The sequence below is a fragment of the Syzygium oleosum genome, unplaced genomic scaffold, assembly GCF_021117445.2.
Source record: "Syzygium oleosum isolate NSW1041296 unplaced genomic scaffold, Sole_v2.1 Sole_v2.03, whole genome shotgun sequence".
NCBI lineage: Eukaryota > Viridiplantae > Streptophyta > Magnoliopsida > Myrtales > Myrtaceae > Syzygium > Syzygium oleosum.
The window spans coordinates 4,795,216-4,818,580 of record NW_026607487.1 but is presented as its reverse complement, the minus strand read 5'-3'; the positions used below and the strand labels follow the sequence as shown (position 1 = coordinate 4,818,580).

General features: G+C 40.1%; 2 protein-coding genes and 1 non-coding gene across 7 annotated transcripts; 2 read left to right on the top strand and 1 right to left on the bottom strand.

The window, feature by feature from the left end:
• LOC115680940 (FRIGIDA-like protein 5) lies at nucleotides 1-6,185 on the top strand. Of its 2 annotated transcripts, none has more exons than XM_056309400.1 (6): nucleotides 1-1,426; nucleotides 2,312-2,487; nucleotides 2,590-3,004; nucleotides 3,812-4,315; nucleotides 5,059-5,234; nucleotides 5,327-6,185. In XM_056309400.1, the coding sequence occupies exons 1-6, from the start codon at nucleotides 28-30 to the stop codon at nucleotides 5,978-5,980; spliced, it is 3,324 nt and encodes a 1,107-aa protein (XP_056165375.1). In that variant the 5' UTR covers nucleotides 1-27; the 3' UTR covers nucleotides 5,981-6,185. The 2 variants fall into 2 exon arrangements, with proteins under 2 accessions (XP_056165375.1, XP_056165376.1); XM_056309401.1 differs by having other exon boundaries at nucleotides 2-1,426; nucleotides 2,590-2,908.
• A 4,809-nt stretch (nucleotides 6,186-10,994) lies between these two features.
• Nucleotides 10,995-16,581, top strand: LOC115681040 (bifunctional 3-dehydroquinate dehydratase/shikimate dehydrogenase, chloroplastic-like). Of its 4 annotated transcripts, none has more exons than XM_056309929.1 (11): nucleotides 10,995-11,098; nucleotides 11,692-11,996; nucleotides 12,721-12,826; nucleotides 12,999-13,217; nucleotides 13,364-13,704; nucleotides 14,195-14,258; nucleotides 14,773-14,881; nucleotides 15,023-15,181; nucleotides 15,298-15,446; nucleotides 15,529-15,691; nucleotides 16,344-16,581. In XM_056309929.1, exons 2-11 carry the CDS (start codon nucleotides 11,779-11,781, stop codon nucleotides 16,385-16,387), a joined length of 1,572 nt encoding a protein of 523 aa, XP_056165904.1. In that variant the 5' UTR covers nucleotides 10,995-11,098; nucleotides 11,692-11,778; the 3' UTR covers nucleotides 16,388-16,581. The 4 variants fall into 4 exon arrangements, with proteins under 4 accessions (XP_056165904.1, XP_056165902.1, XP_056165901.1 ...); XM_056309927.1 differs by lacking the exon at nucleotides 10,995-11,098 and adding an exon at nucleotides 11,295-11,596; XM_056309926.1 differs by lacking the exon at nucleotides 10,995-11,098 and having other exon boundaries at nucleotides 11,295-11,996.
• Nucleotides 16,582-17,357: 776 nt separating this feature from the next.
• On the bottom strand, nucleotides 17,358-17,430 carry TRNAA-UGC (transfer RNA alanine (anticodon UGC)). Its single transcript has one exon. It is a non-coding gene; the product is annotated as a tRNA-Ala (tRNA).
• Nucleotides 17,431-23,365: the final 5,935 nt, after the last annotated feature.

The following is a 23,365-nucleotide window of genomic DNA, read 5'->3' as shown; positions in this document are numbered from 1 at the left end:
TTCGTTCAGCGGTGGCCAGGAAAAGCCATGGCCGACAAGCCGCGCTCGACGGACTTGAACCTCGCGGAGGTGAAGAAGAGCGGCCTCCGCGACAAGCTGCAGCAGCTCCAGGAGCGGTCCTCGTCGCTCCTGCTGCTGTCGCTCCAGTGGAAGGACCTCGAGGACCACTACGAGGCCACGCAGACGGCGCTCGAGCGGCGCGGGGAGGAGGTGCGCTCGGTGGAGGAGTCCATCACGGCGAGCCTCAGGGCGTTCGGGGCGAGGCTCGAGGAGATCGAGAGGAGGGAGGGCGAGGTTGTGGAGAGGCGGAGGGCGGAGATCGAGGGCAAGTGCAAGGAGGTCGAGAGGAGCGCGGCGGAGCTGGAGGATGCGAGGAGGGCGATCGAGGAGAGGCTTCGGGAGATCGAGGCGATGGAGAAGCGGGTCGAGGAGGTGAGTAGGTCGTTGGGCGAGATGATTGACGAGAGGATGAGGGAGGTTGGGAAGAGAGAGAAGGAAATCGAGGTTAGGAATGAGAAATTGAGGGAGAGGTGGGAGGCATTCGAGGCTAGCAGGAGTAAATTGGAGGGGAAAATCATCGAGGTACAGGTGAAAAGTGAGGAATTTGAGGGTAGAATCAAGGACCTAGAATTGATTGAGAAGGAATGCCATGAGCGAGTCAGGCAAGCCGGGTTGAAGGAGAAGAGGTTGCAGGAGTGGTCTAACGAGCTTGAGATACAGAAGAGAGAGCTTGAAGTGAGACTGAGGGAGGTCGAATTGAAGGATAAGAGGGTAAAAGAATTGTCTAAAGAACTTGACTTGAGAAGCAAGAAATGTGAGGAACAGAACAGTAATAATGTTAGCCCTGCGATAAACAAATCGAGCGATGAAATTCATACGAAAGTACTGGCCAAATCACCAGATACTTGCTTGAAGAATGATGGCCAGGTTCCGAATATCCAAAGGCACGCGATAGTGGACGGGAGGGACTTGCAAATTTTCCTTAACGAGCGCTGGACAGAAGGTGAAAAATTAAGACACGAAGTGTCCGCAGCGCTGAGACAATGTTCCGACCCGGCGAGTCTTGTTCTGGATGCAATGGAAGGGTTTTACCCTCCGCATTTGAAGAGGGGAGATGTGGAGTTTGACGAGTGTGTTGTTAGGAGGAGTTGTATCTTGCTGTTGGAGCAGCTAATGAAGATCTCTCCGACCATTACCCTCCAGGTAAAGACCGAGGCGACGAAATTGTCTTTCTTCTGGATAACTAAAATGAGAGCAGATGCCGAAAATTCCTTGGAAGTATTGGGATTTTTACAGCTTTTGGCTACTTATGGATTGGCTTCCGCTTTCGATACTGACGAGATCTTACATTATGTGGAGAAAATTGCTCAGTTTAGACATATGCCTGAATTATGTCAGGCCCTGGGCCTTAAGGATAAGATTCCAGGTAAAACTTTTGCCTCTCCTGCATTTTATATAGCTTAATCTTTTCCAGTTGTCGCTTGCTGTCCATTTGCACCTTAACTGCCTCTCGATCCCTTAAGCAAAATTTAGCACCGGGCGGCATTGCAGTGCCCATCACTTCAGTTCCTGGAGTAGGCCTTAGACATTTATGTGATGGGAATGGCAGGACTTAAATGGAAATGAAAAATTATTACTTCAGCTTGCATTTTGATTATGCCGACTCAATAGTATGAGAGACAAAGGTACTGCACTGATGCTGACTGTAGGGTGCGTCCTTGCTTCTGGCCATCGGCATTTTCCCGAATGCAGCTGCACTAATGGATCAGTCTTTCTTTAGCCGGACTCGAGCTGGAAGTCTGGGTCTTAATTGTCAATGAAGTAACATGATCTTGAGTCATTATTTGTTCAATCTGGTCGACCTAGTAGTAAAAGAAGACAATTTGTTGTTGCTTTTTGATGTTATCAGCAGAATTTATCATTCATTTGATGATTGTATTGAGGTTTAGAGCTCTATAGTTCGTTATCTTTCACCATTTGTGGGTTCGTTATGGGTTTCAACCATTCCTTCGCCCTTCTGTCAGCCGTACCCTTTGTTAGGTTCTCCTCATCCTCCCAGCCTCAGCCTTCACATAAAGGAGAGTATCGAGATATATGTCCAATCTCTTGGAACAAGTTTTTCGAGCACTCGATCTTATGACTATTTCACGCCAGTCTAATGTTATTGTTACGCCTGTTTTACGCAAGTCACACTTTTTGCAATTTATGGGTTAACTTTTGCATGGGGAGATGTTTATGCATGCACTATCTTCATTGGGTCATTTAATGAGGCAATCTAATAAAGATAGTCATTTGACTATTGGTATGGTAGGTTTCATTCGGAACCTTGTGAAAGAGAAGAAACATAATCTGGCTGTAAGTTTTATTTATGCTTTCAAGATGGAAGATGACTTTCCACCGGAACCCCTCTTGAAAGATTACATGAGAATCTCCAAAAATGCCGCTGGGGCAATTTTCCAAAATGGACATAACTCTGCTGAAGCTCAGGTATAGATTGCTCAGTTGGTATGCCATATTTCCTAAGTTTGCATCTTATGGCTAATGCAAATTACGATGTTTGTGTTCATGACTTCTTGCAAACATAATCAGGCCATGAAAAGAAGAGTGGCTGATCTGAAAGCTGGAGGTGGATGCGTTGAAGATCACAAGATCAAGTCAACAATTTCACCTGAAAACATCAAGCAAGCCATTACTTATATGGAGAAACAAAATGGGGAGCAAAAAAAAGCAGCCGCAGAGATCAACAGCTTCGAAGTGAGAGAATTGGATGGCAAATTACATAGTCCTGCTATAGTAGCTGCTCCTGTTCCATCCTCTATCCCTACCTCTATCAAAACTATCTCTGCTATCACCACCGAGACTGCTGTCAAACCAGCACCAGAAACTTCAACCTCACCACAGCATAGAGGTAAGCATCCACGTACAGCTGCATTGGCAGAAGCTGGATCGAATCTTTTTGCTGGTGCCAGTTCTAATGCTCAGTCATCGCACATTACGCATAAAGGTACACCATATCCAACTGTCTGAGTAACTTTCGTTTTTGTCACCCGTTAACAAACACGTGAGTCGAAGTGGTTATTACCATCCAGTAGCTGTACATAGGCCCCTACTTCTTTCCTTAGATTTAAAGTTTTTGCTGGGGAGGAAATTTAGCACTGATATGATGACCTTTGGCATCTCTTGAAGTTAGCAACACGGCATTCTTGATCGACGACAAGTGGAAGAATACTGTTGATGCCGTCTCTTTTATGTAATTGTGGGTCTTGTTAAAAACTGCTTTTGCGGTACTAGTTAAGGTAACTGGACAACAGCAAGAATGCTTATTAAGATACTTCAGAAATTTGAAGATTATATATAAAGCAAACCGAAATTGGAAAAGTTACATTTCCACACCATATTTAATAGTCTCAATGAGTGCCCTAGGTTGCTCTTCAACAGTTTCCGATATTGCTCTCAATTTTAAATGTCTGTTATTGGAAGTAGTGCTGAACGTCGGAAAGTGCTCAAGTTCATATCGTCTGACCCATCTAAGAGAAATGTATATTTTGTAGCATTTACTACCCTAAAAGCAATGTACCTGAAATGGATGGTGGAAGCCTATGCATGGAATTTTCATATTCTGAAACAGAATCTTATTATTTATGAGCATACGAGCACTCATATTTCATTTTGAGAACCAAGATAGCTACGCTTCTCGTGCTTCGAGAGCCTTTATCTTTGTTGTAACTTTGTTTCAGTTTCTTAAGGTGCTTGATAATTATATATACCTTTTGTTGTCTCATAATGTGAAATTTATTATTGCATGATCCAGAGGTGGCATCATCTGAGAATCTTTGCTCTAAGCCTACTGGTAAGCCTAATGGCACGATTTTGGGAAAGATACTCAGCAGGGAGGTGGAATATGAGTTGGTGCGTGATGAAATTTCTGCTCTTCTTCAGTCCTCATCAGATCCCGCAAGTCTTGTTCTCAACACACTGAAATATACTGATCCTTCAAACTCGAGAGAATTCATTAGGTTGGGCATTCCCGTAAAGCGTTGCATATTACTATTGGATCATTTAAAGAGATTTTCACCTATCATCAATCCTCAGTTAAGTCAAGAGGCAAAACAGTTTTGTACTAGTTGGAAACTAAATTTGAAGGCGGGGAAAGATGATCATATGGAGACCATATGTTTTCTTCAGTTTCTGGCTGCCTTCAAATTGGCTCCTCTGGTTTCTGCTAATGAAGTTCTTAATCTCTTGGACCCATCGAAGTGGGCTAAACAGGTCCCTGATTCTTGCGAGTCTCTGGGATTAGCAGAGTTTTTACCTGGTAAAGATTCCTTCCTGTTACCTCCCTTTCTCTCTGCCTGTCCTAGTTTTGCTTTCAGCAGGAAAGAAGTTCCAGGGAACTGTGCCAATATCCTGGTTCTTTTACTATAATCCTGGGGTTTTGTTCTTACATCAATGGGGTGCGCGGGGATCTTTGACCAACTGAGTAATCCCTACTGGGTATAGCAGCTCCCCCGCTCCACACACACTTGGTAATTATCGGAGATACACAGGTTTGTGCTCCTGGGGTGGCCTCAAGAGAAAATGCAATTGTGGTGATTTGAACCCATGCCTTGACCGAGGAGGACAAACCCACTCTCCACTTGAGCAACCCCTTGGGGTTTGTTAGTCTCTGGTTAAAATGGTCGAGAAAATGTGTCAGGGATTACATGGACAGAGATAGTTAGTGTGAATATGAAATCATTAAAATGAAGTACTGCAGTACTACTTGTTATTGGTTTTTGAGAAATGCGGTATTTAATTTACTTATCATGTATGGATATAATCCATCAGTGAGATCGGTTGCAGAAGTTTCGTGTCTGTTATTTCAGAGGCTTTGAATATTTTCCATGCATATGATGGGCCTAGAAATTTGTCTCTTGTTAGAACCCACAGTACAGTTTTCAAAGAGTTAAATGCTCAGCTGGTCTTATATTAATGATATTTTTGCTTTAAAGAATCATTTATTCATAGCTTCTTTTCATCTGACCGTGTTTTCCTTGTTTTTCTGCTTCTTTTTGCCAGGTTTTATCAGAAACCTTATTGAAAAGAAGCATTGGATCGATGCTATTAAGTACATTAATGCACTGAAGATGGAGGACAAGTTCCCTCTAGTGTCTATCGTCACTGACTATTTGGCATATTGGGAGAACAGAGCAGATGCAATATCCAAGAAACAAAACAGCTCGCCTAGCAATCAGGTAAATGTTGCCATGAGAAATAATGCTTTAACTCGATCTCCATATTCAGCTAGCACCCTTTCCTAAGGTCCTCATACTAGTTTTGCTTACAGATTGAGGCTATTAACAAAAAGTTAACTGCTACAAAAACTGCAATGAAATGGATAGCGATATACAGGCTTGAGTCAGAGTTCTTGCACAAGGATTTCGAATCCTATATCAAACGGCTGGAAAAGCAGAAGGCTGAGGTAGAAGGTAAACTGAGAGAATCCGAAGCTGATCGTTCTGCAGGATCACAGCATGCATTGACACAGCAGGACAAAAAGGAGGAACCGCCAGCACAAGCCACCTCTGATCATGTTGCCACCTCATGTGGTGATGCCCTCCCTACGGTCACTGCCTCGACTGCTCGAACTTCAGCCGCCAGTTCAAGCCGTCAGCCACAAAAGAAGGGTGGAAAGAAGCGTAAGAGGGTACCTCCGAAACCACAAACTCCAAAGGAACCCTCCAATGGCAGTCATCACTCGACGCAGCCCTCCAATAGGCACGCGGCGGATACGCATAGGCATCAAATGGGGCCCCCATACTCAGCGAGATCGTCCGGATACTACGGGATGCAAATCCCCCAGAACAACTATCGTATCGATCCATACCCTTTTAATGGCGTTGATCGTTACCATGGCAGAACTTATGCAGTGCCTCTCTGTGGTGGTCGGCCGGTACGGTTGGCTGGTCCGAGGGGTGCTTACAGTGGTCCTAGATGGTAAATTTTTCCAGTTTGGTCTCATGTATCTCATCCATCAGTGTAAATTCATTTGCTGGTCTTTATTCAATCAGTCTGTCTATTTATGGTTTTATGGACCCAAAGACATGGAGAAGTAAGAGTTTGGCAAAGCCCTTCGCGGGGCAAAAACAACAGCTGTTTAGAGAACATTCTTCTTTTTCATCAGAATTCTATCCTCTGTTCAACTATTCGTTCCATATCTTCTGTATTGCTCTTTCAGTAGAGCCACTTGCCTGATCAGATGATATCCGAGTTCGGAGTTCTGCATTCAGGTAAGTTCCAATTGAACTGTATGTCTTACTACAATAATTGATGACGACCGAGAGTCGTGAAACGCGCAATTTGTACTTCGGATCTGATGATTGTAACGTCTTCTGCAAGTTTTAGGTGAGCCTCAATACTAATCGTTATTCTGGTATTGTGGGAGATCAGTCGTGCATTGGATGTAATCCACACGGGATCGGGATGTGGATGTATACATGTCCTGATTTTTGTTGTTGAATGTTGATATATATGGTGAAAAGTGGGCATGATTTGCCAAGTCTTATCTTATTTTTCGTTCTATCTTGTTGTTGATAACAAATGCATTTACGCTGCTCTTTATTATCTTAGGTGACTGGCGTGATAAGACAGAAGTTTCTGATTTTGGTAAATTTTTTGTGAGACGAAAATTAGTTAGTAGTAAATGTGTCATGTGGGTTCCGATTTTAGATTTTTTGTGAGATGAAAAATAATCTAGGGTTTACCTTACCAAAAAAAAATAATCCAGGGTAAATATGTCGTCACCTTGAGAGTTTATTGGTAATAACCCATAAAACAAAAAAGCTAAAAATTTTACAAAAAAAGGCATGCTATCGGATTCTCTCTCTCATGCAGAAAACAACACAATTACAGCTGTCCATGGTCGCCGGCCGGCCTCCGTCGCCTCGAACAGCTGTTGCCGGACTTAAACAGCACCACCACCTACGGCCTTGCCAGTTATCCCCTGCGCTTGAAGACGACCACTATGGAACCGAACACTACCTCCCCTGCAACCTAATTTAGGCCCTATAGCCAACTTCGTACTTAACCACCTCCAAACTCATCCCCCACCACCACCTAGCATCATAAGACTCGACCACCATCTCCAAACTCGTCCACCACCACCGGACCGGTCGCGACCACCACCATACTCGTTCCCAACTATTAAAATCATACCGCATGTAACCATGCACAAATAGACTCTAACTTGAGGTTGAGCTACGGAGTGAGCACGAAACCTCGGATTTGAGGTCGCACAACTTGCAATTTGAGGTTGAGCGACCTCGGCCAACTGAGAGAGAGAGAGAGAGAGAGAGAGAGAGAGAGAGAGAGAGAGAGAGAGAGAGAGAGAGAGAGAGAGAGAGAGAGAGAGAGAGAGCATTGACGATGATGGGGCCGCTACACAAAGTAGTGAGGGATCGAGTATTGCCTGCGAGACACCTCACGACCACCCTGAGAGAGGGTAGGTTGTCTTGATAGGCCTTGACGGAGATGATAGGGTGCGAGACACGTCACGGCCGTGCCGAGAGAAGTTAGGTTGTCTCGATAGGTCTTGACGGAGTTGATAGGGGTTGATCAAAGCCAGGTCGAGCGAGATGGATGTTTCGACCTGATTATGAGCTCCATCGGAATTGGCGGTGATTTGCCCAAAACAAAGTCGTTTTGCCCTGTTGGTTCACTTGAGTTAATGTTACCGGTCAGGAAAAAAAAAAGCCCTGTCAACGTTTTTTGTTAGCCAAATTTGACAAACTTAACGGATAAACTTGATTCCATCAATTTATTAAGTGCTGGGATTTTAAAAGTTTTAAGACTTAATTATACATTCGTAATAAATTTTAGGACTTTAAGCGTACTTTATATCTCTCTCTTTATTTGAAGCGGGGTTAAAAAGGATATTGTATACAAATGTAGAAAAAGTTGGACTTTCCCCCTTAAAATGTCGTGTACGGCAAGACAACAATGTAATTCGATGCATGAATTAGCCGCTACAACAAACTACGAGTTGAGCGGATACGACGCAACCTATTTAAGTTTGGGATCTACACTATCCAAAAGTAGACAGGTGATATCAAACTTTTTCCCTTTTTCTCATGATTTTAAATTGAGGTAGATGTCAGAGTTTAATTACATGAATGTCAACATTAGTAACCAGAATTGGTATGCACTAATACTAGGACATTTGGGTTGCCCAAACCAAGGGACAAAACCCTTTGGAACTCAAAAGCTTTCATCACCTACTATTTGGGTAGGTGGAAGAAGGGGCTTCACCTAACTACACATGATCTGCGCGTAGGAATTGACAAATTGGTTTGGAGAAGATTACAGAAGAAGTGGAAATGCAGAAGAAACTCAATTGAACTTCTCTACCAATGCTATCATTGGAAAACCACAAAACAGTCCTGCGTGTACATGCTGGCCTGTCTTTATGGGTTGGGGAAGTCAATCTTGTAATTTTCCTCTTTCTTGGGAGGTGGGAGGAAAAAGGTCGAATTGATCCGAAACTAAGGGTGCATTTGTTTCGCGAAAAATAAACGATTTATAAAATATTTTTCGAAAAATAATCGCTCGTATTGCTCACAAAACTAAATGAATAGAAAAATTTTTCATCGCTCACGAAAATAGTTAGGTATAAATTGTTATTGATAATGAAAATATTTTTTATTGATTAATTTTTTTAAACGATATAAGCAATCATTTTTCGAAAAATATTTTCCAAATCACTCATTTTTCGCGAGACAAATGCACCTTAAAAGAATTCACGTTTGGGACGCACATTCATAGGCACTCCAAATTCAGACCTAATTAAGAATTTTGATTGATAGTTCCTGGTTTTTGTAAGCATAGATATTTCTTGATTTTCCATGCAAGAAAGGATAGCATGTGATAAACATCATTAATAAAGTGAAATAATAAAACCCATTTTTTGTTTATTGACTGAGATAAAAGCACTACTAAAGAGTGCTATCGAAATGATTTTACCGAGTGAACTAGTTCTAAGTTTATTTTGTGAATTTCATTTATTTTAAACACTCAAAATGGTAATTGTTACATAAGCGTTTCACTTAAGGTGAAAAGCTTAATCTTATCCGAGGTTTTGAGATCTTGTTTGTGCAAGTTATAGACGAACATATCAAGAGATAAATGCTTCCTATCTAGTCATTAATTGGGAAAATTACCAAAAAAATCTCAAATATAGTGCGCTTTTGCCAATTCAGTCTTATATCTTTGATTGTACCAATTGAGGTTTAAACCTTTTCACATATTTTGCTAATTAAGCTCATCTGGCCAATTTTGACTGAAATTACTGACGTGGACCTCGGCCATCCTATGTGGCAGAGCCGGCGTTGGCGTAGACAATTTTTAATAATTTTTTTTCTCTTTTTTCTTTTCTTTTTCCTCTTTTTTTTTTCCTTTTCTTCTCTTTTTTAACTATGGCTGGTGAGGGTCTCGGGCCCTTGACGGCCGCAGGTGAGGGCTTGGATGCCCTTGCCCAGCTTGGCCAGTGGCCGACGAGGGCAATAGCTTTAAACTTTGAATGTTAATATATTCATTTTTTCCCTACTAAGATGGAATTTCTCTCTTCGTTAATTTTCTCTATTCTAAATAGGGAAACACTCCTTTTCCAAAAAAAATAATAAATTAAGAGCATATATTTGAAACGACTTTTATATTTCACTTTTTGTTTAATGTAAATCATGCAGTTCACGCACTTCGACTTTTAAATTCCCAAACTTCTCAAACTTTTCACAGCACTCGAAAGTTGACATGTAAATTCACATACAATTTTTTTTTTATAATTTTCTAAACTTTGAACGAAACTCTAAATGTTAACGGGTATTTCTTCGCTTTCATTAAAGTCCAAACAAACGCATCCTTAGTCATCATTTGCGGCCATATCAAACAACACCCATGGAAAATGCCTCCTCCTTTTCTAATTCCAATCCCTTAAATTTCAACGCCTCCCATCAAAGTGCATCGTTTAGGAAAGCCGCGTACTAGCGGCCCAACATGCGATGGTGATATCACTCCAAACTCGATTGGCACTTAGCAATGGACAAAGCCTTTTCGGTGGCTCGTCAGCAACACGGAAGGAACGGACGAATCGAAGTCGAGCCGTGATAGAAGTCACTTCCCCCAACCCCATCTTTCCATAGATTAACAGTTCAAATCATCAATCGAGAGACACGATACAATCATCAAATCTTCACACAATCTTGACGAACAGCACGACCGGGTTTTGTCCGTCATGGTATTCACATAACAGAGCTGATATATTGTGTTGGGGCGGGAACATTACAGGCTAGAATGACGTAGAGAGAGAATCCACCAAATCCGTGGGGTTTCAATTAAGAGTTCACCTTATCAACGAAAGGGAGCTTACATTCCTACGAGGGCCTTCGTGGTTGTACACGTCGCACCCCTAATTTCTTTATTTATCTTTGTCTTCCATAAAGAAAGAGAATATATTTTGAAAGTTTTACGTCCCGGTAATCTCGAGATCCGAATAAAGACTGAGATGAAGCCTTTTCAAGACATGCTTAGATCCTTACACAATACAAACATCCAGTCTTACGTAATCTTGTTGTGCATCAATTGATTCTGTCCATCACGACATTCATATAACAGAGCTGATATATTATATTGGGGGTGGGAACATTACTGGCAAGAATGACGTGGAGAGATAATCCACCGGGTCCCACCTATTAATATGTCACCTCACACCAACCCCACTAACCCCACCAAGAGCAACTTCCTTTTGATCATCACCAACCAAAAACTTGATCTAGAAACTGTCTTTGTCCGTTGCCATTCAACATGTTGATTAAAAAAACAAGAAGTTTTGTGATTAACTAAACAAGACGTTTTGTCATCAACTCGACAATTAGGTATTCCAAGTTCTGGGACTTGCTTTTTGTCTTTAAACAATTGTGTAGGGGACCAAATGGTAAGGTTTCGACCGTAAGACGGCATTTTCTATGGTATTAAGTTCGGTGTAGCGGCATTGGATGCCGCATCTTTCAGATGCCATCCCAATTCGGAGCTTGGGAAGAGCATGAGGAATGCGAGTTTCAACGATAAGGTCGACCCATTTAGGATAAAACTGAAACAAAACAATGCATATAGTACAAGATGACGAAGTAGAGAAAAACTGATGCCGATTCTTTTGCAATATTCTCCGTCCGATTCCACTGCACTGACTTGGCTGATTTATGTTCTATCTAGTGTCCATTCAGAGTCCAAGATATTGTCATATTTCCTCTTTTGTAGCTTTCTTCATATTTAAATTCAATTCCTCTTTCTTAATGTTTAATCTTGTGACATCTGCTATAAGGCCCCCAACAAACCTTATCTGCAGATACCTTCTGTGTCACTGAACTAATCCATTTGTTATGTCCCTCCAGAATTTGGCTCGCTTCTTATTTGGTCAGGCATTTAATGAGCCCCGGATTTACCTACCTAAACGAACTTTCTTGCCATTGAAAGAAAAGAAGATGCAATTTGTCTGTCTATATATATATGTTTGGGCGTACGCACCTTTTGAAACCATGTGGTGGAGGTAGTATTTGCATGAGAAAAGGTCCGGTCTGATTTTGCTTCTACCTTAAAAAGGCCCATCTTGTGAACAAAGTTGCAACCTTTGATGTACAACTGATAATTTTCATTCCCTTGCAGCTGTGCATCATTTCCTGATTTCCTGGAGTAGCATTCTCATTTCGGCATCGGCGGCCGGAGTTTGGTACTCTTGATTAATTCACCAAAATGGGTAGTCTCCCTCTGTCAAGTGATAGTCCGACCATGGTTTGTGCACCCATAATGGGTGAATCTGTTGACCATGTGATTGATGAAATGCACAAGGCAAAGGCACAAGGTGCCGATGTAGTTGAGGTCAGGCTGGATTGTATCAAGCACTTTCAGGCTCACCAGGACCTTGAAATCATCCTCAAGAGCAAGCCATTGCCGATTATCATTGTTTACAGGTACATATGTTTCCCCTAATGCCAGGTTTTATGCATCACATCAGCTTAACATATAGACTTTCAAGCATTTCATGCGCCGATGGACCTAAAGGCATCCCAGCATAAACTGATCAATTGGTTCATTTAAGTCCTACAAATTTCCAGAAAAGTGAAATAAAGTCTTTCGGGTTGTCGCTTCTCCTTTCTCTTAACTCAGGCCGCCAGCTAGGCAATTCTGGGGCTGCCAGTTAGCCAATTCACAAGGAAAGGACTTTACTGCACTTTTTTTGAAAAAGCTTGGGACTACTGCACTTCTATGAGGTCTAGTACTTCCGATGGATTTTTGTCATCGAGAGTATTTAAAATCATGTTCGTCAGAAAGGAGAACTTCTCATATCTTGTAATTCAGCTATTGTAGTCATCTGTTGCAGAAACCAGTATACGCTTGGTGGCACCGGCATAATCAATAAATATGCATAAGTCAAAAGATTAGTTCCCTGCTCTTTCCATAGGCCAATTAACTTTCTTTAAATCTGCAAATGATGCGAGTCAAAAAGGAAAATCTTGTGGCTGATTTGCAAATGTTTGGAGCAGAAAGAGTAGAGAAAACAACGAAATAGTTCTGCAACCTGCCTACCTCTCCTTTCACAATGGATGGAACAGTTGAACAAGTATTATGTGAGGAATGTATGAATCTCAAACGAGGTAATACTGAAGTCTACCTAACATGAACTTATCCCCCTAGGCCTAAATGCGAAGGGGGGCTCTATGAAGGCGATGAAACAGCCCGGTTGGAAGCACTTCATTCTGCTCTGAAATTAGGTGCTGATTATGTTGATTTCGAGCTCAAGGTATCAAATAGTATTCCATGAACAATTTTTAAAATTACTTCTCTTGAATGGCACTTACGAACATTTTGGTGTAATGACAGGGAAAATAACTCTTGAAAAGCACTCCAATTTTATGTCCATTACCAATCGATCGACTTGACAATTCATCTGAATTTGTGTTATAAATCTTCAGGTTGCCTCCGAACTTATGAGTAAGCGGAATAGATTTCATTGTGGAGGTACCAAAGTGATAGTTTCTTGCTTTTTGGATGGCATGACCCCTTCGAAAGAAGAACTTAGCAATCTTGCTGCACATATGCAAGCCACTGGTGCAGATATTATCAAAGTTGTCACTAGTGCTAGTAATATCACAGAACTGACCAGACTTTTTGATTTACTGTCTTATAGCCAGGTACGAACCCCATGAGAATTTACTGAAGTTAACTTATTCCTTTTTTTGGATAAGCAGCCAAAAAAGCCAGATTCTTGGTTCGATTCACACATAATTACGACAGATTTCAAGTCGAGTCGTGAAAAAGTTCTTGTTGCTACATGCAGATGCCAGTAGTTGCATACTCTGTTGGAGAAAGAGGTCTGATCAGCCAATTGTTGAGTCCCAAATTTGGTGGTACTTTAGTCTATGGCTCGATAGAAGGAAAGGCGGTTCCTGGTCTTCCTACTTTGGAAAGCCTAAGAAAAGCATACAGAGTTGAGTACATCGATTCAAATACGAAAGTTTTCGGCCTCATCTCAAAACCGGTTGGCCACAGCAAAGGTCCGATTTTGCATAACCCTACGTTCAGACATATGAATATCAATGGACTTTATGTTCCGATGTTTGTCGACAATCTTAAAGAATTCTTTGAAGTGTACTCCACCCCTGACTTTGCTGGTTTTAGGTATGTTCGTGCACTTAACATGCATTAATCATTTTGTACTGCTTTATGCTTCCAGGTGCTGCTAGTATCTCATTCTTTAAAATTGTGTTTCTAGCACATTTAATTTCTTGCTCATTGATTATGTCGGTACGTCATAGTCTCTTACTCAACCGACTCCTATGTAGCATATTATAAACACAAACAAGCTTCACTCCATCTCCTGCAATCTGGCTAGTCTCCACCTACACTTTCCCATCTCTTTGAACAAGTTCCTTTCATTTTTATCCTTTTTCCAGTACAGCAGCTTGCAAGAAGTCAAATAATGCATATCTACTCATTTTTTAGTCCTGACTTCTGATCTCTCGAGTTTCCTTCACTGTGCTGACCTCATTTAGGTAAAATTTGTCTGTATAATTACAGAGACATTTTTTATTTTGGCCGGAATTAAAGTGTCTATTTGAGTTCTTTCTTTTTGATCTAGACATGAAATTCTCTTAGTTTTGAACTGCAGTGTGGGATTTCCATATAAAGAAGCTGTCATTCAGTTTTGTGATGAAGTAAATCCACTTGCTCAGGTGAGCTTCACTTCCTATTGCCCAATTTTCCGTGACATGATTTTCTGGTTCTTTCCATCTCTAAACTTGTTCAGCTCATAGCAGATCTACACATGTTAGATCATTTTTGTTTTTCACCCCTCTCATGAAAGAAAATAACATGTTTGTTTTGACGATAATCCAAATCCTTAAAAGGAAAACATTTCATAGTCACCAGGTTGTTTTATCATTCTTAAATTTTATCCAACTTTTAGCAACAAATTAGCCTGAAAACTTTTATCCGCAATAACTGCAATCTGCATGCTCATACCACACAAATAGAGCCCCTCTCGCACTTCTTACTTCTTTTAAGCAAGTAAGCTACAGACATTCATTCATTTTATCTCATATGACTAAACTGCAATTGCCATAAATCTCCAGGTTTATTTACCCTGATATATTTTGATTGATTCTCTCTTCCTGATGTGTGGCCTTAATCACAATTCAAGCATGTTGATGTATTGACTATCCCCCAAATTATTATATCTCTCATCAGTCCATAGGTGCTGTTAACACTATAGTAAGGAGGCCTAGTGATGGGAAATTAATCGGCTATAACACAGATTGTGAGGCTTCAGTAACTGCCATAGAAGATGCTCTGCAAGGTATTTAAATTTTCAGCACGTATCAAATGAAGCCTTCTTAAGGAGGGGTCAAGATGCATTATTTCTTATTGCTTATGCCTGTTGAATAGTGATAAACTTCACAGTTTAAGAAAATTGACTTATCGGTAGACACTCATCGAGTTCTTGCAGAATGTCGATGCATTAATGGCAAACAATCTTTGGTTTCTCCCCTGGCCGGGAAAGAGTTTGTGCTAGTTGGTGCTGGAGGTGCAGGAAGAGCTTTGGCTTTCGGTGCTAAAACCAGAGGAGCTCGGATCGTCATTTTCGACATCGATTTTGGTATGCCAATTAGGAATTATTTAGCATGAAGTGACTTGTGATTGTTCATTAATATTTGTTCTGGAATTGGATATTAAATACTTTCCACCTAATACCGGGATAGTTCATGTTAATAGAAAGGGCAAAGATACTTGCTCATGCTGTATCCGGCGAAGCTAGGCCTTATGGTGATTTACCTTACTTCCAGCCGGAGAAAGGGTCAATTCTTGCTAATGCAACGCCTATTGGAATGCATCCAAACAAAGACCGAATACCAGTTTCCGAGGTCCCATACTTGAAGTGAATCCCTTCAACAACAAAAGACATAATTTGCTTGTTGTAGCTGAAGATGCTTTTATGTTTTTTAGGCAAGTTTGGGGGTTTTCCAGCTCGTTTTTGATGCAGTGTATACACCGAGGAAGACGACTCTGCTAAAGGAAGCCAAGGCTGCCGGAGCAATTATTGTAAGTGGAGTTGAAATGTTCCTCAGACAGGCCATAGGCCAGTTCGATCTCTTTACTGGAGGAGAAGGTACATCTTCAGATTTTTCTCTTTGCTTGTAACTACATAGACACATAATTTACATTTTTTCTCTCTCTCATGCATATTGCTTTTGTTTCCCGGATGTAGTAAGAACAAGACGGTGAAAATTTTGAAATGCCTAATTCACCAAGAAGACATCGTAGTTTCACCGAATAACCAAAAATCGAACTTCTGCTTCACTGAAAATTTGTCAGTCATGTAGTAGTCGGGTCTGCTTTCTTTTCCTTTGCCCAATTGATAGCATGAAGCTATGAGTTAGGAAGGATCGGTCGACAAATCTCTGACATTTGTGTGATCAAAACTGGAATTTGAGTACAAGCGTTACCAATCCATTTCAGCATCAAAGCATCATGTAGGCCGCTGATTTCTGTTTCAAATTGGTTTGTCATGTGGCAATCTCTAGTCTTTCGGTTTTGCTGAATTTGCCAGAAGAAAATCCCAAGTTCCTCTTGGATTGGTGAAAGCATCCTTGTGCAGTTAATATATGATTAAGCCATGCATCTTTCCCACTTTCACTTCACAAAGACATTACAAGATCGCTGCAACGCGTAGAACTCTCTTAAAATCACAAATATAGACCGCACGCATCTGATTCATGATGGACGTGATCACAACCACACTGATACCTTCTGTTTTACAGCACCCAAGGAGTTCATGAGGGAGATAGTTTTGGCCAAGTTCTGACCAGCTGCATGAACGGCAATGCTGCGATGACAACATCATGTCCACATTCGACTGTCCGCCGAAATTGCTCTAGCTTTGTGGGGTCCAAAAAAAATTGATGTAATTTTAAACGGTGTCATCTGTTCGAGTAAATTTTTTCCGTTATATCGACATTCGTCACTGTTCTACTCCAATTGCTGATGGAATTATCCAAAGTTTCGATCTTTCTCAACACAAAATGAAGGATGATTATTCTTTCTCCGGCAAGGCATATGAAAGACCAAAGCCATATGGTTGAGAGTATGCTTGCAGTGATGCTACATGCTCAGACCAACCAAACCGGGGCTAAGGAGCTCAATCAGAAAAACCAGAACACATCATTACAACATAACATCCACACATAGCCAAATTATGGGTAATTGGCTGCAAAATTTCGCTCAAGATTTCTTGGTTTGAAGGAAATTTTTGGGGTCACTTGAGGAAATATACACAAAAAACATAAAGGGAAATTGGATGTTGATGGTTCGACTGAAAAAGATGGAGATGTTTAGCGGGGTCCGAAAAAAATTGATGTAATTTTAAACGGTGTCATCTGTTCGAGTAAATTTTTTCCGTTATATCGACATTCGTCACTGTTCTACTCCAATTGCTGATGGAATTATCCGAAGTTTCGATCTTTCTCAACACAAAATGAAGGACGATAATTCTTTCTCCGGCAAGGCATATGAAAGACCAAAGCCATATGGTTGAGAGTATGTTTGCAGTGATGCTACATGCTCAAACCAACCAAACCGGGGCTAAAGAGCTCAATCAGAAAAACCAGAAAACATCATTACAACATAACATCCACACATAGCTAAATTATGGGTAATTGACCGCAAAATTTCGCTCAAGATTTCTTGGTTCGAAGGAAATTTTTGAGGTCACTCTGAGGAAATATACACAAAAAACATAAAGGGAAATCGGATGTTGATGGTTCAACTGAAAAAGATGGAGATGCGGGGTATCGAACCCCGTACCTCTCGCATGCAAAGCGAGCGCTCTACCATGTGAGCTACATCCCCTCTGGTGAATGCATTCCATAGTTTCCTTTAAAATAACTTCGGAGGATTTCGAAAAGTGTTGGAGTGGTTTTTTCCTTTAATTAACAAGCTTGAAATAGGAATAATGACACAAATTGTCCCTAAACTTTTAATTTGTTTAATGTAATCCTAAAATTTTTATACATGTTTAATTTAGTCTACGAACTAATTCAAGTTTATGGACCACATTGCACCTTGAACTATTATTTATATACCACATTGAACAAATTAAAAGTTTAAGGACCACATTACACATTGGATCAAAGTTGAGTGATCATTTGTGTCATTTTCTACTCGAAGTGAAATAGTTAAGTGGTAATTATTATTCTCTATGGGGATAATGACACAAACAGTCTCTGAACTTTGGCTCAATGTGCAATTTGGTCCTTGAATTTTTAATTTATTCAATGTAATCCCTGAACTTTAACCTAATATTCAATGTGGTCCCTGAACTTTCAATTTGTTCAATGTGGTTCATGAACTTTTGGTACATGTTCAATTTAGTCCCTGAACTACTTGAAAATGTACAATACAGTCCATGAACTTGAATTAATGGAAAGACTATATTGAACATTCATATAAAGTTCAGGGACTATATTGAACATATACAAAAAATTCAGGGACTACATTGAATAAATTGAAAGCTTAGGGACCACATTGAATATTGCGTTACAGTTCAGAAACTATATTGAACAAATTAAAAGTTTAGGGATTAAATTGCACATTAAGCCAAAGTTCAGGAACTTTTTGTGTCATTTTCCCTTTTCTATATTTACTTGAAATACTCAGGAAAATTGTCTAAAAAGTCATAAATCTATTACATTTTTACCAATTCAATCCTAAACATTTTCACTTCTTGCCAAATGAGTCCATTCGGCTAATTTTGGCTGCTTGGCGCTGACGTGGACGCCAGCCAGCACTAGCCGTCCAATCAATGCTGACGTGGCAATTTTTAAAAAATATTTTAATATATTTTTGATTTTTTTTTAGTCTTCTTCCCTACTGGCTAAAGGCAAGGGCCTGTTGGGGCGAGCTTCGCCACTGGTGAGGGCGAGCCTCACCAGCCCCTAGCCTTGCCTTGGCTGGGCAAGGGAGACCCAGATGATGGCGAGGTTGGCCTCGCCTTGGCTGGCGAGGTTCAACCTCGCCATCACCGAGCAAGGGAGACCCAGGCGACAGCGACGGTGAGGCTCACCAGTGGCCTACAGGGGCGAGCTTCGCCAAAGGTCGGTGAGGTCGACCACCTCGCCAGCCCTCGCCTCTGGACCGGCCAAAGGGAAGAAGCCCACAAGAAAAAATAAATAATGAAAAATTTAATTAAAAAATTTGAAAATATATTTAAAAAATTGCCACATCAAAGTTGGCCGGATGATCGGCCGCTAGCTGGCATCCACGTCAGTCAAAATTAGTTGAATGAACTCAATTGGCAAGAAGTTAAAAGGTTTAGGATTGAATTAGCAAAAATACAATAGGTTTATAACTTTTTGAACAATTTTCCGTGAATACTCATTTCTAGTGAGATTTGTAAAACACTTGAGCAGTTTTTTTTTATAATTATAAGTTTGGAGTAAAATAGTTATCAATGAGTAATATGCCGGGTCATCACTTTTCGGATGATATTAATAGTAACCCATGTGATTATATTCAATCAAAAGGAATTTGAGGTACGTAAGCGAACTAGAGAACATGTCGAATAGAAATTGAATGTGCACTGTAAGACTAAAGCTCCATTTGTTTCGCGAAAAATGAATGATTTAAAAAATATTTTTCAAAAAATAATTGCTTGTATCTCCTAAAATAATTAGTCAATAGAAGATGTTTTCACTATCGACAGCATTTTATATCTAAACATTTTCGTAGATAATGAAAATATATTTCGTTCATACATTTTCGTAAGCGATACAAGAGATTATTTTTTGGAAAATATTTTCAAAGTATTCATTTTTCACGAAATAGACAGAGCCTAATATAATATGTAGATGATTCAAACTTTTTTACCTTGTTTAGTAAAAAAATTACGTCGATCAATTTCAAGAAAATGTAAGTTAAAATCTGGCACAAATTGCTTATCAATTGTATGAATAGAGCTTACGCGAAAGCATCATACGAAATTGATAATGCATATAATTTTTATGTTCATGTCTTAGGAAATTTTAATTAATACCATGTTTAGTCGAAAAAAGAAAAATACAAAAACAATTGTTAATATGGGTTTCATGTTAATAATCAGCTCGTGTATTGTGTAGCATTCACATTTTCATTAGTGGTTTGTAAAGAACCCCGTTATAATTAGGAGTGAGCAAGATGGACCGCCCAAACCGGGATCGGATTGGCCCGGACCGAACCAGACCGACTGGTTTGGTCCAGTTGTCGGGAATATCGATTCGGTTTCTGGGCGGTTTGGTTCCCGGTTCTAGGGTGGGAACCAAACCGGACCGGACTGATAAATATATATTTTTCTAATTTTTTCATGTATATAATATTTAATATATATATAAAATATTTAATATTAGTCCCATTGGAACCGATTGTTCAATTTTTTCATATATTATATATATTTTTTCAATTGTTTCCATGGCCTTATGGAATCAAATAAGAACTATAAAGGAAAGAACGGAACAATTGGTTCCCGGTTCATAAATTATATTTAATATTGGTCCAATTGGAAATGGACTAGACCGGACCATCGATCCGGTCCCTGATCCTAGAAACTAGGAACCGGTCCTCCCAGTCCGGTTCCCGGTTCTTGGGTTGGACCGGATCGGACCAGGAACCACTCACTCCTAGTTATGATGGGACTTTTACTTGGCTTACTTTATGTTTTGAGGTTTGATATTTTCTTGCACTTTATTATTTTGATTTATTGAGTGTTAAATCCATGGTTGCGTACCTACATGATCATTTATCGTATGTCAGTGGATTATGATGAAAATTGACCAAGATTGCTTATAAAATATTTTTGAAATAAAGAGTACTGAAATGGCGTTAGCTTTATCTAGCATAACCAAGATTCCATATTCATGAAATATCTAATTCGCAGAAGATAAAATGTTTTCTCATATTATACTTTCTAACCGACCCGTAATGGATTAGGGCGGCTCCAAAATGAAATGATTTGCATGTTTAATGATTAAATTAAAACCCCAAAGTTGCAATTCGTATAGACTTGAGAGAGTCTGCGCTAAGTATTTGCTTAGTAACTCATTAGCTTTTCCTTGGTGGTTTGTCTCTAGGAAGGTCCTGACACCCACTAGGATTGTAGAGGCTCGTTTTAGAACCTTCGACTTCATCTGTAGCATGAACTGCTTCTGCAAAAAGGCACTTCTATGCTTTTCACAAAATCTCGTTATATGGTTTGTTCGCCTTCTACATGATGGTTTTTCCAAGCAAATTGATGTTCTTTATGATCTACATGTTGCTCACCTTCTGTTGGTTCATCTAAGTTTTATTGGACCCTCGTTCTAGAACTTGTTTTAGAGATCGTTCTAGACTTAAGACATAATTCACATCCAAGAGCTTGTTCTTTTTCCGCATAGTCAAAGCCTTCTCATGCGTTAGAAGTCCTGGTATTAACACTATTTACCTTTGACTCATGTATGTAAAAGTTGTTCGTTTTGCATACTCAAATGCACATAGTAAAATTCTTTGATTATATTCTCATCTTCAAAATAGTATAAAGAACTTTCTCGACAAAAATCACTGTAGAAACTTCGAGTTTGAGTTCCAGACACCTAAATTGTCAAGGGTTCGTCCTTCACAAAGCAGCATTTTTTGGTGACGCCCCATAATTACTAAAAGTGACCCATCCCCGCCCATTACTCAATGCAAGGCAAGTTCCTCTACCTTGTCCCCAATCTCATTAGAGGTGAGCAAGACGGACCGACTGAATCGAGAGCTGTCGGCCGGTTCTAGACAGTTCCCGGAGGTGTTGATCTAATTCTCGATTCCATAAAATTGAAATCGGTGATTTTCGGTCCGGTTCCCTGTTCCATAGAAGGGAACTGGACCGCCCGAACCGGACCACATATTATTTATTTATTTATTTTTATTTCTTAAATGTAAAAAAAGGTGAAAGGAGAGAGAGAGAGAGAGAGAGCCTTCTTCCGCATCGGTACAGTAAGATGGATCGATATCAAGGCAAAATCCCTAACCAACCGAAACAAAACTGTCATAATCAGGGATTTTATTATATCCTATCAATTGTTTGGTAAATCTCAACAATAAAGCTTAATATTTTCGTATTCTATCATATCCATTGTTTGACATAAACGACATATCAATCTAAATGAACTTGAAAATGTACAAACGGAGATGGTAAAAGTCTCTCGCAATCCGATGTTAAAAAAATCACAATTGCACAAATGGAGATAATCTCCATTGATAAATCCATAATTATTGTACAATCTAAATCTTAAATAGCAAATGAGCTCATTGTAGCATCCCAGAGCCACAGTTCGACTATGATAAGAAATATCAACAAGGTAGATTAGTTAGCGAATTTAAAATCTAGTAAGAGAAAGAAAATAATCATTACCTTTGCAATTCCAAAAAGTGTAGTGCTTTAACTCTCTCGTCTACTTCATTTTTATTTTTATTAATTTTCCTCTCTTTTTTTTTAATGTTGTTGGCACCCAAATATTGACGATTCATCTAAGATATTATTGTTTAGAAAATTAGGGATTAACCTCAACCCCTTAACAAAAATAAATTAATTAATTTCATTTGCATTAGTAATGATAAACTCATAAAAATTGCATTTGAATTGGACCTGCGATGGATGAACTTATTTAAAAGGCCTTGAACTTAATTGAATCAAATTTGGCCAAGCCCGTGGAATTATGTTCGTGGAAATTTATATGAATAGAGGGGATTATGAGCTTAATGAGTTGGGTTAAGCCCATACAATTGCATTATGAATGGAACTGACAAAAAGATTTAAACTTAATGTTAATAGAGCCCATTATTTCTTAAATATGAATTAAAATAAGCCCCACAAGGATTAAAGAGTTAAGCCCATAATCAAGGTTAGGGAATAAGAAACCTGATTACCACTATAAAAGGACTCTTATTTCTCAAATTCAAGAGAGGTCAGACACAATTGAGGTCACAATAGAGAACACATTGAAACACACTTGGAGAGAAAAGGGGGAAGGAGGGAGTTTGGCTGAGCCACATAGCCGAACCCCTTCACAACCGCGACACCTGACATTGCTTGTTGCTCAACGACGGAGAACCAGCACAACCGACGAGTTGCTACCCTTCCAGCCGACCGAGAAGCCCCTAATGGCGAGCTCCAGCTCGCGGCGATATTAGCAACGAGCCTTAATGCCGTCGCTTGTACCAGCGCCGTCAATGAGCCCTCTATCAGCTTCGTTCTGCTTGCATCCCCAATTCTCGATGCTAGTCGCGTTGATGAAGCTGCTCCTGCTTCGCCGAAGTACTTGATGCTGATTGCCGCTGCTTTGCTCGTCGCCGCCATTGCCACCGTGCCTGCACCTGTTGTTGCTGCTAAACCACGATCGACGATGCCCAGCCAGCAGCCCTGCAGCCACAATCCAGCAAATCAAAGATTCCCACCGACGGAACCGAGCCATCACCAAGAAGCTCAAGCAACTATCGAGAGCTCGTTGGCCACCAAACCGAGTACCACCGCGACCGCTCCCTAGTGTCCCTCCGTCGATCCCATTTTGGAAACAAATCCTTGAATTAGGTAACTATCCTGTTCGAATTTGATTTGAATATTTTATTGCCTATTTTGATGTTATCGTAATCTAATTGATTATTTAAGATTATTGGGATTATCCAAATTAGGAAAATTTCCTAGTTCGAAACGTGCACAAAATCGATAATTCCATCTTTAGGTATTTATTGGGTTATGGATTGCACTAGAAAATCGGTAACTTGATCTTTAGATACT

Excerpts from the sequence above, each read along its gene's own strand:
- LOC115680940 (XM_056309400.1), top strand. The coding sequence starts at position 28 with ATGGCCGACAAGCCGCGCTCGACGGACTTGAACCTCGCGGAGGTGAAG. Across the intron at positions 2,488-2,589 it reads ATAACTCTGCTGAAGCTCAG|GCCATGAAAAGAAGAGTGGC; the intron begins GTATAGATTGCT and ends AAACATAATCAG. Across the intron at positions 4,316-5,058 it reads ATTAGCAGAGTTTTTACCTG|GTTTTATCAGAAACCTTATT; the intron begins GTAAAGATTCCT and ends TCTTTTTGCCAG.
- LOC115681040 (XM_056309929.1), top strand. The coding sequence starts at position 11,779 with ATGGGTAGTCTCCCTCTGTCAAGTGATAGTCCGACCATGGTTTGTGCA. Across the intron at positions 11,997-12,720 it reads CCGATTATCATTGTTTACAG|GCCTAAATGCGAAGGGGGGC; the intron begins GTACATATGTTT and ends TTATCCCCCTAG. Across the intron at positions 14,259-14,772 it reads AAGTAAATCCACTTGCTCAG|TCCATAGGTGCTGTTAACAC; the intron begins GTGAGCTTCACT and ends ATCTCTCATCAG.